This window comes from Halichoerus grypus, chromosome 6, assembly GCF_964656455.1.
Source record: "Halichoerus grypus chromosome 6, mHalGry1.hap1.1, whole genome shotgun sequence".
NCBI lineage: Eukaryota > Metazoa > Chordata > Mammalia > Carnivora > Phocidae > Halichoerus > Halichoerus grypus.
Genome location: NC_135717.1, coordinates 79,592,788 through 79,609,198, shown reverse-complemented (window position 1 = coordinate 79,609,198; position 16,411 = coordinate 79,592,788). Strand labels below are relative to the sequence as shown.

Below are 16,411 nucleotides of genomic sequence, written 5' to 3'. Positions count from 1 at the left end.
TGAATCACTGTGCAGGGGGACACCCTCCAAGGGCTTGCTGTGATAAGGCTATTGGTCATAAAGCCGCCTTCCAAGGCAGTGAGTATGTGTGGCTGCACGGGTCCTGTTTGGCTAAGCGGGATTCCAGTTGGGGGCCAGTATGCTCCCCCACAGCATGGAGCCTTTCCTTTAGATAAACCCCAATCATAGTCAAAGGGTATCACCTGCAAGGGGCATCCCATTATGAGCCTGCCCAAGCCCCCTTACCTAGCATTCCTGTGCAGTTCAGTCAGCCCACAGACCAACACACATTTCCTGAGCACCCATCATGAGCAAGTGAGGCACAGATAAGACGAAGGCCCCTCACACTCACCTCCTCCTGCTCTCGGCCTTGGGTGATGAATGCCTCTAGCCTCAGTGTCCTCATCCATACATAGATACCACTGGCCACTCGTGGTAGCTGCAAGGATTTAAAGTGCCTAGAAGATGCTAGCAGAGTGGAGGGGCAAGATACAAAACATAAAAGCAGGACCATATGGTTAGAACCCTGCCATATGGTAAACCCTGCCATGATGAGGTAAGCAGAATCTGAAATATTCAATAGCACAATATGCAGGGTCATGCTATTGGGAAGCTGTGAAGAAAACAATCTTCATTCTGGGGTTCTCTCATAACAAGCACAAAAATAGATCATAAAACCTACACTGTACACAACTGACCATCCCCCAATCGGAGAAAGGCCCTGATGATCACTAGGTGGTCACCTCCTGACCCGTTTCTGTTTTGCACTGGGACTGGTGGAGGGAAGGCACAAATCGTCCATGGGTTATATCCAAATATTCGTAACTCTGATCCTGTTATTACAGGGCTGCGCCGCACCAGATTGGAAGCACGGATCCAAGAAAAGCACAATCTAAAGTTAGCAGAGGAAGGAGCTGGATTAGGATGACCTCCCAGAGACAGTCATGGAAAGAACATGGGCTCTGAACCTGGCTTCAAATCCCAGTTCTCTCACTTTCCAGCTCTGATTTGGGGCAAAATCCCTAACCTGCCAGAGCTTCCAACTCCTCCGAGACAAAATGTGAATAATCCTACCTCTCCTCATCAGGTGCTGTGGAGAATAGATAAGGTAACAAAGCAACCTAGGGAAGTGCCCAGCACCTACTCAGCCCCACCACATCATAAGGAGGAGTGGCTAGAAGGGCTGCTGGTGTCCTCCTGGTGCTCCATTCTCTGTCCTTGTGCACACAGGGGTTCTGCTGCATTCTGAGGGGAGGGTGGGGTGGTGTCAAAGGATAGAAGATCAAAAGTCTCTATGTAACAAAAGATGTGTAAGACCTTCATGGAGAACATGATGAAACTTTACAGAAAGACATTAAAGAAGGCCTAATATACAAAGTATACCATGTCCATGAATAGGAACACATGACCAGAATACAATTGATATTCATGAATGGAAATACAAAAAGAGCAATTCTCCCCAAGTTGATCAACAGACTCAATGCAAAACCAGTCCAACTACCAACAGGGCTTGCATGGCGGAGGGTGGGGAAAAGTGGTTGACTGATTGATTGATTGACTTTTGATGAAACTAGACAAACTGATTCCAAAATTTATGTTTGCATAAATCTCTTCTGAGAATAAAAGGCCAAGAACAGCCAAAACATTCTTGAAAAAGCATCAGATGAGAGGATTTTCCCTACCAGATATTAAGACTTAGTATAAAGTTGTGGTCATGCACTGCAGAGCCATGACTGAGAACTGGAAGTTAAAAAGCTGCTCCTTCCAGAAGATACTTCCAGAAGCAATGTCCTAGAGAAAGCCTTGCATATATACACCAGGAGCCTTGTACAGGAATGTTCACAGAAGCATGTTTAAAAAGAAGGAAGTAATCCAAAATGCTTATCATCAGAAGAATGATAATGGAATACTATGGAACAGTGACAGTAAGTCACTGTTGGCCACACATACCAACATGAACGAATCAATAAACGTAACACTGAATTTGAAAAAAGTTCAGGGGCGCCTGGGTGGCTCAGTCGGTTGGGTGTCCAACTCTTGATTTCGGCTCAGGTCATGACCTCAGGGTCGTGAGATGGAGCCTGCCTAAGATTCTCTCCCCCTCCCTCTTTCTCTGTCCCACCCCCCGCTCACGTGCCCAGCTGCTCCCTCTCTATTAAACAATAACAACAACAAAAACCAGATGATTCCATCTAGCAAAAGTTTTAAAACAAGCCAAGCCAAATCAAATGATGTGGTGTTTAAGGATGCTTACATATATGGAAACACTACAAAGAAATATACCTAATACAAAATTTCAGAATAATGGTTCTTTCTAGGGGACAGGTTGGGGGCACGCTCAGGAAGGGGCATGCAAAGGTTTCATAGGTATAGCTGGTGTTTTATTTCTTAAGCTACACAGTGGGTACATGTTCTTTATGTAACTTTTTAAACTACATAAATTTACATATGATATATTCCAACATTTAAAAAAAAAATTTGAGTGACTGTTTTTCTGGTTGGTAAAGTGACCTGGACCTGGAGCCCCACATGCCCTGTCTATTAGTCTGCTCGGGTCACAGGCCAAGTTGCCCAGCAGAATCCAACACTGAGTGTGCCAGAGGGAGGGACCCGCCCTTCCAGCACCCACGGTCAAAGGCCCATGAGGACCCTGCTCCCGGCCTGGTTCACTGCACCAGCAACAAAGGGAAGCAGGGGCAGGGTGTGGGCCGCCTCACCTGGGAAGGCCAGAGGTAAATGTACAGGGTGGCAGGTGCAGCTGCAGGACCTGGGATCTGAGACCACACCCCTCCCCCACTGCCTTCCATTCCCATCCTCTGTCCCAACAGCTCTGCCTAAACCTCTTTGATCCCCATTTCTAGCACATATCCCTAAGACCAGAAGACATTCGGAACAATCCCCAGCCTAAAGAGACACGTGGGGCCCCTTGAAGGGCTCCAAAGCCCTGCCAAGCACTGTTGCTCAAGCCTCTGGACGTCTGACTCCGTGAGAGAGGCTCCCTGTGCATCCAGCATTCCCAGCATCCTTCTAAGCGGCATACCTACAAAATGCATCTACAGCCTCATCTGGGCCTCACTGCAGCCCTGGAAGACAGTTGATACCGTCAAGGATGAAGAAATCCAGGCACCAAGAGGTAAGGCAACCTTCAAAACACAGGCCTCTGACTCAGTAGTTCGGTAGGTGGGAGGGAGGGTGAAGCGGGCAGGGGGACATGGCCTCTGTTCATGTACAAAAGGTATCTGGTTAATCTGAGTCTACACCCTCATGAAAAACCCTCAGAGCAGACAGAAAGCTCTCGGAAGGCAGAAGCCCTGTCTCTGTTCTTCTTGGCCAGTCACCTCCCCAACAGCCACTAAAACAGGACCTCCCTGAAGGCCCCAATGCACTAAGCCACCCAACACAAGGGAGAAGATCTGAAACCCTGCAGCCTTCCCTTCCAAGGGCTTCTCCAGGTCCCGAGAGCCTTCAAAGCTTGCTGGAGCCCAAAGGAAGAGAAGGTAGAGCCCATCCAGATGGAAGCACAGACTCATGACATTAAAAGATACTTCAGGTATCATCTGAAGCCCCGTGACTACTTAGAGAAAGAGTAGGGGGGCAAAAGCCTACCTCTATCCTGTCCTGCTCCCCCCAGCTGCAGATCTGCTCACCCTCCAGACCACGTGCCACTTGTAATGTCCCTGCCCCAACCCCCCACCACTTCTGCTGGCAGATTAGCTTTCAAATGTGAGCAGGGACAAAGCTGGCTCAGAAGACTTAACTCTGCCCGACGGGTTTAGCTCAGCTTCAAAGCTTCCTAAGTGGAACCAAATAAGCGGGCATATCGCAGCTGGAAGGGAGAGGCCGGAAGGAGGGGGGAAGGACAGGGGCATCTCTGTAAGCTGGATTACCTACAGCAACAGCCTGCAGCTGAGTGATGGAGCAAGACCTGTCATGGTGGTCACTGCCCGAAAAATCAAATACCCCTTTCCTCCGAGCCCTGGGGACAAAGTCAGGAAGGAGCATCCGCAAGCATGGGTGCACACTTCACAGCAGGGCAGGGCCACCTCGTCCTCAGAAGCCACGCCACACTCACCACCCCGGAAGCCATTCTCAACTGGCACCACCCAGACTGACAGCACCCTCTGTGCTCTGGGTTCAGCCCATTTCACGTGCACAGGAGGCTCTGTCTCTTCCACTGGGCTGCAAGCTCTCCCCGGGCACGGGCTTTGGATCAACTTGTCTCTGTCTCTCTCCACCCTTGTCCCGTGCCTGGAACCCCATCCTCATCTAGCCAGCAAACTCTTACCCATCCTTCAAAATCCAGGGGTCACTGGCTCTACTCTGTTATCTTTGTTTCTGTCTACTGAGCAGTATTAACTACTCTATCAAGTAACTCGACTGAGCACCTACTGCTCAGAACTAGAACTGTTCATTTATCTGACTCCTCCGTGGGACTCTGAGCAGCTCAAGGGCCTGCCTGGCTTACAGCAGGTGCTCAATCAATGCACACAGCCACAGTGCCTCCAGTCAGACCTTTTGGTAGAAGAAACAAAAAGACACATAATTCACTAAGTCTTTTTTCCAAACTAGGAAACTCAGACTGGTTTTTTCCCCTCCCCTTTATTTCTGATGGACACAAACATTCTAGAGAGGGAGAGTCGGACAGCCAGCATGGGGGGAGGGGGACAGGGAAGGACAAGTCAAGTCAGGCCACCCAGGGGCGGGGTCCAGGCCTGCTGCTGTCCCTCCCTAGAACGCTGGGGAGGGGGAGACGGCCTGGCTCTAACCCCTGCCTTGGTAGCCCTGTGTTCAAATGCTTGGTGGAGGACAGTCGAGATGACCTCTCGATCCCGCGACTTCCTGGCCCGAGAAAGCTGATCTGCCCTCTGCAGGCCCAGTCCGCCTGTTCTCACCAACTGGAGGCTCCTGCGCACGCAGCGGGCATTCAGTAAATAGTTGTGGCATGAGTGAACGGGCTCAATCGGGACCCCAACAGCCCAGCAAGCCCCAGAGCCTGCTGCCAAGTTCAGCCAAGGGCAGCCAGGCACACAGAGGCACGGCAGGGGGAGGGCGAGGCCCCCATCCTCAGAAGAGGTCGGTGGTGTTTTCTGGGCTCTTCCCTGGCAGGCCAGTCAAAGTGAGGGCAGACCTGTGGCCCTTCCCTCAAGATGGTAACAGGGCTCACCCTGTTTCAGCTGGGACTTTCTCTTTTCTATCCTCTTCCTCCCCGCCCCCTCTTGATTGACACCAGTGCTGGCTCTGACATGATTTAAAAATAGATATTAAGACAAGGAAGTTTCATTTTTAATGCTTTGGAAAGGAAGTGAACACGGAGCTGGCATTCCCTCACAGCCACGTTCTGGGGTCTCAAAGCACCAGCCCCCTTTCCCCAAGCAGAGCCCTGCCTGACCCACCCGGAAGGTCTACTTGCCAGGGAGCTCTGGGGAGACAGCCCAATGCCTCACACCTGAGCATTTCAGGAAGCCTCTAAATGCCTCCCGTTGCCCAGCTCTGCCAGCCTCCTGCTTGGAGAGGTCACGTCCCAAACCTGTTTTGACCCCGTTCAGACCCCTCTGCCCGCTTACCACTTCCCTTCCCAGACAGAAGGACGGACTCCGTAGGACACCCAGGCCATCTAGAACCGGTTGTATGCACACCCGTGTCCTGGGCACCATGGGCCGGCGGGGAACCAGGGAGCCCACAGAGGAACTCACGATGCAGCCAAGCCAGTAACGAACGTAAGCCTCAGTTGTGGCTAGAGAGCCTTAACCAAGTTGCCGGCACCCAGAGGGCAAGTGAATGGCCTACGGGGGGCCAAGCCGCAAAGGCCTGACCCCACTTAGGGGAGGTTAATCAGGGTGTCCACCCGGCACCCTACCCATGGCAGCCCTGCCCCAACCTTTCCCCTGCTCCAGCAGGCACGCTGAACACTGCCTCCTTGGCTAATTGGCCTTTATTAAGGGAGCAATCCACAAGGAATAGACTTTCCAATGGAGCCGGAATGTCACTGCTCTGCCAGCCCTGATTTAAAGTGATGGGACAGCTCTGCTGGCAAGCATGAAAAGTAACCATTATCCTGAGTGGCAATTATGCCAGCAACCCCAGGCCCACCCCGTCCCCTCCATATCAGACAGGAGCTGGATTTGGGTTGGGAGGAGCTGGGCTGGGATCACGATCTGCTGTGCTGAGAAGGGGACACAGGCCCCCAGCACCCAAAGCCCACCCCTACACTCTCTCTCTCTCCTACTCAGGGTTTAAAGCTCTGAGCCTCCTTTGCCCTCCTGGAGGGGCTCTGATTCACTTCATCTCTCCCTAGGGTATTCCACCAGATGGCCCTAGGAGGACTCAGGGATGGAGCTGATGGAGGGAGCTGCCCCGTGCTTTCTTTCCACTGCTGGGAGAATACCCTGGGGTGGGTTTGATTACTGGTGTACAGGCCCCTCAGGTGGACAGAAACTGCTGTCCCAAGTCAGGCCTCCTATCTCCCTGCTACCAAGAAGCCAGCCTTCTCTTTGGCCCCAAGGATCAGGATGAGGGCCCCAAGGATCAGGATGAGGGCCCCAAGGATCAAGATGAGGTCCCCAAGGATCAGGATGAGGTCCCCAAGGATCAGGATGAGGGCCCCAAGGATCAGGATGAGGGCCCCAAGGATCAGGATGAGGTACGAAGGGGAAGAGGAGACGGGGCTCAGTCCCCCTCCCCTAGCCCCACCATCTCTTTCAGGCCCTCGAAAATGCTGCCCTGGGTGCCAACATGGCTAGCACCAACTGGTTGAAGTCAGTGGTGCCAGGAGCAAACCAGGAAGCCACCCCGGCCCCCAACAGGCAGGCGCGCCCAGCAGCCTATAAGTCACCTGTCTTTTTCTTGGTAAGGAGGAGGAGCATTGGCCGCATAGCCCCGCCTCCCTCCTGCCCCTGGTGATGTCACCCAGGACCTCACTAATAACAGTACCCTCAAAGCTCCACCCAGTGGCCAGGACCCAGGATTCTCCCGCCCAGGAGGGGGTGCAGTGTGAAGGCAGGGGGGTGTGGCGGCAGCCAGCGGCAGGCTTGGAGAACTACCAGGTAGGCTCCAGGATCTATAGGAAGATCTCTCTCTATTGATTGCAGGCCTCAGGTTCAACTCTAATGCTTCAGAAAAGCCTCCTTTGGGGATCTGAGCCATGAGACTAGAACAAGTGATGGCTATATAAGTCCTAACAATTGCTCTGGGTCCCAGAGGGCTCAGGCTCTGACCAGCCCGGCATCCCTCCTCACCCCTACCCTCTTACTCCCCTCCAGTCTTCCTGTGTGCACTGGAAAGCAACAGAGTGTCCCAGGAGTCCTGCCTCGCCTCATCAACCAGCCCACCTGCCCTTGGCCTAAACACCTTCACCCTTTCTCTTCCGACTTGGCTCTCTCCTCTGCTCCCTCTCTCATATCGGGCCCAAGCACCTGCCTGCCGGTAAAGCGCAGTGCCCTGCCCCATGCCCGAATCCCGGCTAACCCCCTGCTACGCCCTGTCTGCCTCCCAGGGAACACAGTGGCAGACACGCTTACACACACGAGCATCCATTGCTCTTCTGCTAACTTTCCACCTTTCCTAAGGTCTACGTCTTACTTCATCATCTCACGAGCGACTAGCATAAAAGAACTGGGTCTTTGAGATCCAATGTCTCCCAGCTCATGGCATGTCATGGGAATTCTGAAAATATTAAGTAATCAGAAAAGTCAAAGATTCAGAGAGAGAGACTCCTTGCCTGGTAAAAGAGTGTGGTAGGTACCTCCTAATTAGGAAACGACAGCAAGTTCTCTCACTATAACCAAAAAAAGAAAGCCACTCCATCAATCAGCTCATTAACCTCTGCCAAGTTCTTAAGGGAAGATGAGAAGAGTTCCTTGTCGCCCCACAGCTAAGTTGCTAGGAGAGCCTTCATCACAGGCAAGTTTGAGAACTAACTTCTCTTCCCTATCAAGGGGGATTCGGGAATCCCTACCACGCAGGAAGATGTGGATTTACCACTCTGGCCATCCATTCACTCACTCACAAACTTATAATGAGTGCCGACAATGTGCAGGGCATGGACCCCTGTGCCCAGGTGTGAGGAGGATGGAAACGAAGTAGGGACGGAGCTGGAGAAAGGAGCCACAGGCAGTTATATCTACTCTGGCCAGCAGAGGGCGGGGTGGGGGTGGGGAGGAGGGCTGCTGAGTGGGCGGTATTGGCCAAGGCCCTGAGCTTCCCCACCAAGGGCTTTCTAGTAAGTGGTAAGATATGCAGAGTTCAGCAAGGCAGAAAGGTAGGTTGAGACTATGAACAAGGGCAGAGAAGGAAACTCCACGATAAAAGTGTAGGCAGCACTCATGTAAATCACAGGCACCAAATACACACCACCACTTGGCTGACACTGATGCTGGCAAATGAGTCGGAGGACCAGGAGCACCTGCCCAAAGGCGGCCATGAAATCATTCTTGACATTCCAATGGTTCAGCCCCGGTTTCCACAAAACCCTCACCACAGGACAGATAACATCCTAACAGCAGTGGCCGAAGGGCCCCAGACCAGGCAGGCATCTGGGGAAATCCAACTCAAACAATCTCAAACTGGGCTCCTCAAAAGAGAAGCAGCGGCCTGTGCCCCAGGCCAGGAAGGGGGCTCCCTCCCCAGAGGGAAGGAAAAGATGCAGGATGTCCCATAACTAATGAGGTCAGACATGAGGGAGGCCATCACAATAGCCTCCCCTCCCCCAGACTAGAAAGGAAACCCAGTGCTTAAGGGATAAAGCGATTTGCCCAAGGTCACAAGAGAAGCTAACACAGAACCAAGACTAGATCCCGTCTTCTTCCCACCCAGCCCTGAGCTCTTCCCTTCTGTGGGAAAAGTCACCCCACATGCACACCCAAAAAAGTTTGTCAGTTAAAGCAGGTCACTTCACAGGAGTGCTGAACATCAAAGCACAACCGCTTCTACCCAGCTTCACTGTGAATGACTTTCTCCTGCCCCCAGGGCTCCTTCTGGACCCTGGGCAGCTGACAGCCTCCAGCAGGCAGGAGGACAGGCCCTGGGGCAGAGCCAAACATCTGTGCTGACGACGCTGGGGCTCTGGCGAAGAAAGGCAGAGGCAGCAGCTGGGATGAAGAAGCCATGAGATATGAATTTAAAAAGTTTTAAAATTTGCCTAACTTGTATTCCTTATGCACGCATGCACATGTGTGTGCCCGCGGCCTTCAGAATCACAGAGAACAGAGAGCGATTCCAAGTTGCCCCACCCACTGACACCTTCTCTAGAAAATAATCTCTCACCGAGGATAGGGGCACTCCCTTTGTCCCTTCCAGTCTTGGGGGCTCCCGGAGCCTGGGAGGGCTCGCTGGTGTTCCATGGTGGGAGCACATGGCCAGCCCGCTCCCTGCCCAGTCTACTGCAATCCCTCAAAAGCAGCTATCCGCCACCCGATGGCAGTATCCCTCCCACACTCTCCTTTCCCACACAAGCCCCACACTCAGGGGCAGATCTGCAGGCTAGCAAACGTGTCTCCCAGCTTGGGACAGGGGCTCCTCTCCTTTTCCTGGGACTCACTGAAGGAGTGAGAGGAAGTGACCTCGACCATCCCTCCCACCCCTCCACCTCATGCCCACAAAACGCGGCCGACTGTCTTCTTGTATATTCAAGAAGAATACAAGAAGATACTCAAAAATCATCCACACTTGTGCCTGTCTTCGACTCAAGGTCACAGCTGTTAAAAATTCTGGCCCCACACCTATTTCTGCAGGTTACCCAGTTGGAGGCACTTGCAGCATGGGTTTCTGACAGGGGAAGAAGGTGGCGGCAAACTTTGCCAGCCACCTAGGAGTAGAGTAAGTCTCTCCTGGAAGACTGGCAAGTTGGAGCCTCCATTCAGCCACCGAGAAGAAAGAAAGATGAATGGGGGGGGGGGAACGATTAAAAAAAAAAAAACCCACACTTACCGTTGTGCAGAAAGCAGGGCAATGCAGCACCACGGAGGAAGAGGGTAGCATTACGGTAAGCAGCGAAGAGGAGAGGTGGCAAAGGAGAGAGAAACGCAAGGACTTACCCAGAATATCAGATTGAAGAGGAACATCATGTACTTCAAGCAGCAGAGGCAGCCCCGGGCCATGTTGCACTTCTTAAATTCTAGGAGAAAAACAAAGGACAGGTCCAGGTAAAACACCACGTACTTGCTGCCTTTGGGTGCATGGTACTTGTCAGTCTTGACGCCAGCCTCGGCGCGGCTCTGTCCCCGGGAGCCCGCGGTGCCGTAGAAGGCGCCGGCCGTGAAGCCGCGGCCGAACGGGCGGCCCGAGGTGGACGGCTTGGCAAAGTCCGAGTCCTTGCTGTCCAAAGATGGACTCCGGTGGATCGAAGAATCCTCGCTACTCGACTTCTCCATGCTCGCGTCGTTCCCGGGGGGCGCGAGGGGCGGGGGGCATCGCTCCCGGAGTGGGACGGAGGAGGCGCCCAAGTCGGGCGCGGGCTGCGGGCGGGCTGGTGGAGCCCTGCACGCCCCCTCTCTGCACCGGGGTGCACTCCCGGCCAGACCCCGTGCTCTGGGGCCGCTGCCTCTCGGACGGCGCCCCGCTCCCAAGCGACTGGCCCGGGAGGGCTCTGCGGTGCGGCGCCGCGCGGCGCGGCGCGGCGCGGCTCGGCTCTACGCGCGCTCGCGAACGCTCTCCGGGAACTGGCTGGCCTGCGTAACTTAACGTCTTTGGGGAGGCTGCAATTTGATTTTTCTTTCCAGAGCGTCAGCTCGCCTCCCGGGTGCACTGGCCGCTCCACGCGAGGCACAAGGGCTCCAGGATCCAGGTCCCCGAGCACACGTCTCCCTGCTCAGCCCCAGCGCGGAGCCCGACCACTTTGCTGGCGCTCCGCCTCCTTTCGCTCCGCGAGTTTGCGGAGCTGCTCGCCGGCCCTGGGCTGCCCGGGCGTGCGGCGGGCAGTGCCGAGGGATCCGCCGCAGCTGCCACCGCTGGGCTTTCCCTGCGAAATCCCAGCCCCGACTCCCGACTCCGAAATCGCCCGGAGCCCCCTCCCCGGGCCCTCGGCCCCGCCCCCCTGCTTTGCATTCGACCAATGAGCACCGGGCTTGCCGGGGGGCGGGCAGCCTCCCCCTCCCCAATGACACACTATCTTTAATAGGATTAGCGTTCTGCTGTGTGCCTATACCAGTGCGCCGCGAGCCCTCGCTAAATGTCAAGGGCTCTGGAGCTGGGGGTGAACCAGAACCTTCATCGGAAGGCGCTGGTCTCTTCCACGGGAGAAAAGGGGGCGGCGAGAGAAGGGGAATGGCTGGAGGTACCAACGACCCAAGGAAACCAGAGGAAAGGGCTGGGGAGGACAGGAGGAGGAAAGAAGCGCGGCCACTGTCGAGTTGGCCGCCGCCCCCTGTGCACACGGAGCCTCTCCGACCCGAGGCACACGGTCTCCCTGCTACACACGCGCACACACGCTTTTGCACACGTGGATCTGGCTACCGCACGCAGAGAAAAGAGACCGCAGGGGAGGCGCGAGGTGTGGGAAAGGCGCTTGGGGCCTCCGCGGGACGCGCGCCGCCCTCCCCGCCCCCTCCGCGCGCGCGCGCGCACGCTCGAGCACACACGCGGCTCCGCGAGACTCCTGCAGCTGCGCGAGGCCCCCCAACCCCCACCGTGCTCGCGTTCCCGGGTGGGATGCCGTGCTGGCTGGGACCCCAGCCGGGCTGAGAAGAGTAGGTGGCAGAAGTAGGGTCCTGCCTTGCCCCTCTGAATCCTGCCTATGCCAAGGGTGACGCAGGAGTGCTCTCGGACCCAGGCTGGGTCCTCCCCCGTGAGGACTGCACAAAAAGGGCTGATCAAGGGAAACAGGACAAAGAAAGCCCTTGCTAGGGGCTCGGGAACATCCAGGAGGAGCCCTTCATCCTACTGTAAAACATTGCACCCGTGTCCCCTGGACTTGTGCATAGTCTGCACAGCTGATCTGGAGCTACCATAGTTGGCAAGCAAAGAAAACTAGAAGACTTGGGGGGTGAGGAGCCCACCTCTGCTTTCTGCCACCAGCAAGAGAGTGCTGAGAGCCCCTGAGAGCAGGGCCCCCCTGTATTTACCAGGCTCTGTATCCCAGCACCCAACACCGGGCTTGGCCTCTGGGAGGCGCTAGACAAGGATGGCTGGATAGAAGAGTTCCTGCCCTCCGTGGGAGTGGGAGTGTGATTATGCCCAACCTGGATCCCATGAGACGTGTATTCCACACCTGCTATGTGCTGAGCGTGGGGCCAGACCCTTGAGGAAACAGATACAAGGTGTGCTGCTCCCGGCCCTTCAGACACTCACAATCTAGTCAGGAAGACGGAAGGACATCAATCACCAAGGTGGTGGGCAGGAACATAACCGCTATGGCCTAGAGGGAGAGGGACATTCATTCCAATCAGAGGGACTTGAAGACCCTCATCATGGGTCGGCTGTGGTGGCCCTCTGCTGAGTCTGCACCCTCACTGGCTCAGAGGCAAGGGGGGCCAGCACTCAGCTTCTTTAATGGGAACACTGCAATGGTGTTACTATTCTAAGCCCCTTCCCCACTTAGAGGGCAGCCCAGCAATGAAACCTAGTGAGTGTCATGGCCATGGCACCTTGGTCTCCCGGTTGGGCACAGTGGTCCTCTGGATGCTATCTACAGATGAGGGGCAGGTGTCTGGCTGGCTCCCGACCGACCCCACTGCCACCTGACTGGAATGGCTAACACCTTTTGTCCTCTTCAGCCTCGACCGGCTCCCACGGGCTCCCGGCTGCCACTTCGTTCTCATAACATTACTTCTTTGATGCAGGAGAGATCATTTACCAGCTGGACTGTGAGTCAGGAGACGTGCTTTTCACTCTGAGCTCAATTTTGAGCCGTGTATTCAAGGACAAGGTAGTTTGCCTTTCTGAGCTACTATTTCTTCCTCTTTAAAATGGGGATTAATAGAGCCTCCCCCCAGAGAGGTGTCGTGAGAATAAAGTGAGCTGGCAGATGTGAGACCCATCTGAGCACTGTAAGCCCTGAGCAAATACAAGGGCCTGGTAACACTAGCCTCAGATGGAGACTCTGTGTCAGCACAGGCCCTCCCAGGTTGGCCCCTCCTATCTTCTCTCTCTCTCTCTTTTTTTTTTCATCAACTCACACCTTGTTCAGTAAGAATAGCCTCTGCGTTGTCCCTGGATCGTTCCACCTGCATTCCTGATTAAAAGTGGGTTTGAGCCGTAATTATTTCCTCAGCAGCGGAGGCCCTGGTGGGCCAGGGTGAAGGACAAGGTAAGGGGAAGAGGTGGTTGCCCAGTGTAAGAGTTCTGCTCACTCCGGGTCACCGTTGTTGGGAGGGCATTGAAGTCCTGGTCTTCAGTCCATTAACAAAGTTCAATGATGTTCCATCAGGGCACCCAGCTTAGTCATTATCAGGATAATAAGAGCAACAGAGATTTGCAAGTCCTCATTATATCCCAGGCACACAGCTTCACACACTCACTGAGTCCTCATGACAACCCTATAGAATAGGAATGTTATTATCCCCATTTTACAGATAAGGAAATGGTACGATTTCAAAGCCCATTTCTTTACTCTCTTGGGCTCGAAACCTAGTACCCAAACTTGGGAATCTTCCAGTCTAAAAGGCAGAATCTAAAAGCACAACAGGGAACCTGAAATTGCATGTCCTGATGAGAGGTCATTAGATAAAAGGACCTCAAAAAAAACAACAACAACAACAAAAGCCTTCTGCCCCCACTCCAAGACTGTACGTAGAGAAGCCCAAAGCAGAGCAATATAGACAGTTCCATGACAGGACCAGCGGAGAGGGTCCCTTGGACCCCCTGGAGTGGGTGTGGACAGGGAGAGAGGCGGTGTGAGGGCATCCCAGGAAGGCGTGGGTATGGTACACTGAGTGGGCAGTAAGGAACCAGGCCTGCCTGGAGCAGGAGAAGGTGCCTGGGAATCAAAGTGAGCTACTTTGCACGGCCTTGCATGACACAGGAACAGTTTGGACCGCATCCTGGAGCTTCCCAAGCACATGACAACATTGGTGCCCTAGGAAGCTGGACCTGGCAGCAGCGTGGAGAGGTGAGATGATCAGCTGCTGTGGTTGCCCCAATTTCTTAGATTGTGGGTGCAGAAGTAACAACCAGAGAGCAAAGGTGGCCTGAGACACCATGTCTCCTGCCCAGCCCTGATCCTCAACCACTCGCCATGCTCAGGGGAGCTGGAAGACACAGCCTGCCCTTGAGGATCTCTGAGCATGTGAACAAGGCAGAGCTGCCTTTCCTTTCCTTTTTTTTTTTTTTTAAACAACAACCAAAAAAAAGTGAAGCAAGTACAGAATTCCCAGAGGGAAGAAAGAGAAGTGAATACGTGAAATCAACATGCAAAGTCTCCGCTGACTGGCAATTGGGGAGATGTGGGCTCAGAGTAAATGCCAAGCTCTCTCTGCCTCTTCCTGAGTTTCTCAGGCCTGCAGTGTGAGCCAGAGCTCAGCTTTGGTCTCTCACTCACCCACACACAATCAGAGCTGATGGGCCCACACAGATCCCCTTCCTGACCTGCACTGAATATTTCCATGTTCGGCAGCATGCGCAGCTCACGAGGTATCCTGTACCTCTAAGCTTCAAACAGGGCAGTCTCACGGAGAATTCAGGTTAGACACGCGGTGGTATTTGCTATCCTAAGGAACGTGTGAGATGGGCCACCGCTGTAGGAGAAGGGAGTCTTACCCCATCTCAGTTTTTAAACTCCAGATTTGGGATCTTTTTTGGCAAACCATTTACCAATGGTGCCAAAACAGAAAAAGGCTGGAGAGGTCCCTAGCAGGGGGCCCATACCCCACAATGTTTGTGTGAAGGCTCAGTAGGCAAGGAATGATTAGGAGGGTCCAGAAGCCGGGGCAAGGCTCTTTGCCAGGGAAATTAAACAGCTACAAGGTCATGCTACAAGGTCATGCGTACCCGTACTTGGCCAGGATTCAGGAATGATGGTAACAATGCCAGTGAAAAGATCAGAGTAAAAAAGAACTAGGGGGTAGCTCTATTTTGTATGTGTTTAATTTCTGAGACTTGTAAGGAAAACACACAAAGAGGGTTTGGCTGCAGGGGCACGGTTCACAGTTAGAATTGCTCAGGACAGTGTACCAAGGGTACCTCGTTCTCTGGGGAGAGGTCTGCTCCTCCCTCCTTTGAGTCCCCAGCTGTTTGTTCAGCCTGCAATTACAGCTTGCCCGCATGCCTCTGCTCTGGCCACTGGGCTTCCCAAAGGAGGGAGGGGCTGTGTCTGAATCACTTCATCCCTCCCCCTGCCCACTCCCCCACCCCACCCCCACCCCCCACCCCGGGGCCTGTCACAGGGACCACCCACAGGGCAGGTACTCAGAATGTGTCAGCTGGTAGAGGGGAAAGGCAGACCACCATGCCTAATGCCTAAGTCCCGAGTTCTCTCTAAGGATAGCCTGAGAGCCCCAAGTTGATTAACCAGAGGATGGGACCCGAGCCAGAAATCTATGGAATTGTTCCTGGAAAGCAGGCTATCTGAGGCCATCAAAACCTGACAAGGGAACTCAGGAAATTTAAATTTCCCAGCTACAGATAACAGAGTGGAAAGGCCACAAGGTCAACTGTTTTGTTCACAGCCATATTCCCAACACATAGAGCAGCATGGGATCGTGAGGAAACGGACAGATGGATAAATAAGCTTATAGATCAGAAGGCCATTGTGGAGGAAGACTCAGGAAAGGTAGGAAGGGGAAAACGGGGAAGACCGACAGGAACCAACAGGAACCAAACCACCCCTCCCCATCCCCCGTGGGCCACGCCTTTTGGAGGAGCTCTAAGGACCATGCAGGTCGGCCTCCCTAGTCCCTGTGAGCTCCCCAGTGCTATGGTCACGTCTCAGAGCCCAAGTGCTGGCTGTGATGAGCCCCTGTCAGAGGCCACTCCTGGCCACTGAGAAACCATGACTGTGAAGGGTCCCTCAGCTGTGTGTCCACACACCACACTGAGAGGTGAGCACACTGGTCAGAGTGTGTGCTGCTGACCCTGCAGGCAGTTAGCTCCGAGGAAACAGGGTCACAGCTGTAGACCAACTGTTCCGCTCATGATCTGGTCAGGAGTGCTGCAAGTCAGGCTTCTAGATCATGAGGAACCAGGTGGAAGGTGTGCATGGATCGTCAGGAACACCAACACCACTCAGCACATACCACATGCCCCAGTGACTGTGGGCCAGTTGGGCCCGGTTCTGTGAGAAACCATGGCATATGCTCAGATGGCGTCAATACCCCCTGTCCGAACCCACCACCCCACCCAGCCACGGAGAGCCGAGCTCTAGCAAAGTAACAGTGTGGAAACTCTCTGGGCTTTGGGACTAGATGGATCTGCATCTCTTCCCCCACGTATCTGTTTCCCCAACCATAAAATGGAGATGATAATGCACACCTCCCCAGGCAGT

The 16,411-nt window shown here is 54.1% G+C and overlaps 1 protein-coding gene and 1 long non-coding RNA gene across 12 annotated transcripts in view; one reads left to right on the top strand and one right to left on the bottom strand.

The window, feature by feature from the left end:
* TSPAN9 (tetraspanin 9) overlaps positions 1-16,411 on the bottom strand; it is a 196,691-nt gene that overhangs the window by 73,983 nt on the left and 106,297 nt on the right. For 10 of the 11 annotated variants that reach the window (XM_078075509.1, XM_078075510.1, XM_078075505.1 and 7 more), the window contains one exon: positions 10,032-10,111. In XM_078075509.1, the coding sequence (XP_077931635.1) occupies positions 10,032-10,111 (80 nt within the window). Of the gene's footprint in view, positions 1-10,031; positions 10,978-16,411 lie in introns of those variants that run through there. The other variant, XM_036082088.2, reaches the window with a different exon arrangement.
* The window catches only part of LOC144382337 (uncharacterized), a 1,106,857-nt gene that overhangs the window by 1,052,993 nt on the left and 37,453 nt on the right, over positions 1-16,411 (top strand). The window lies entirely within an intron of this gene.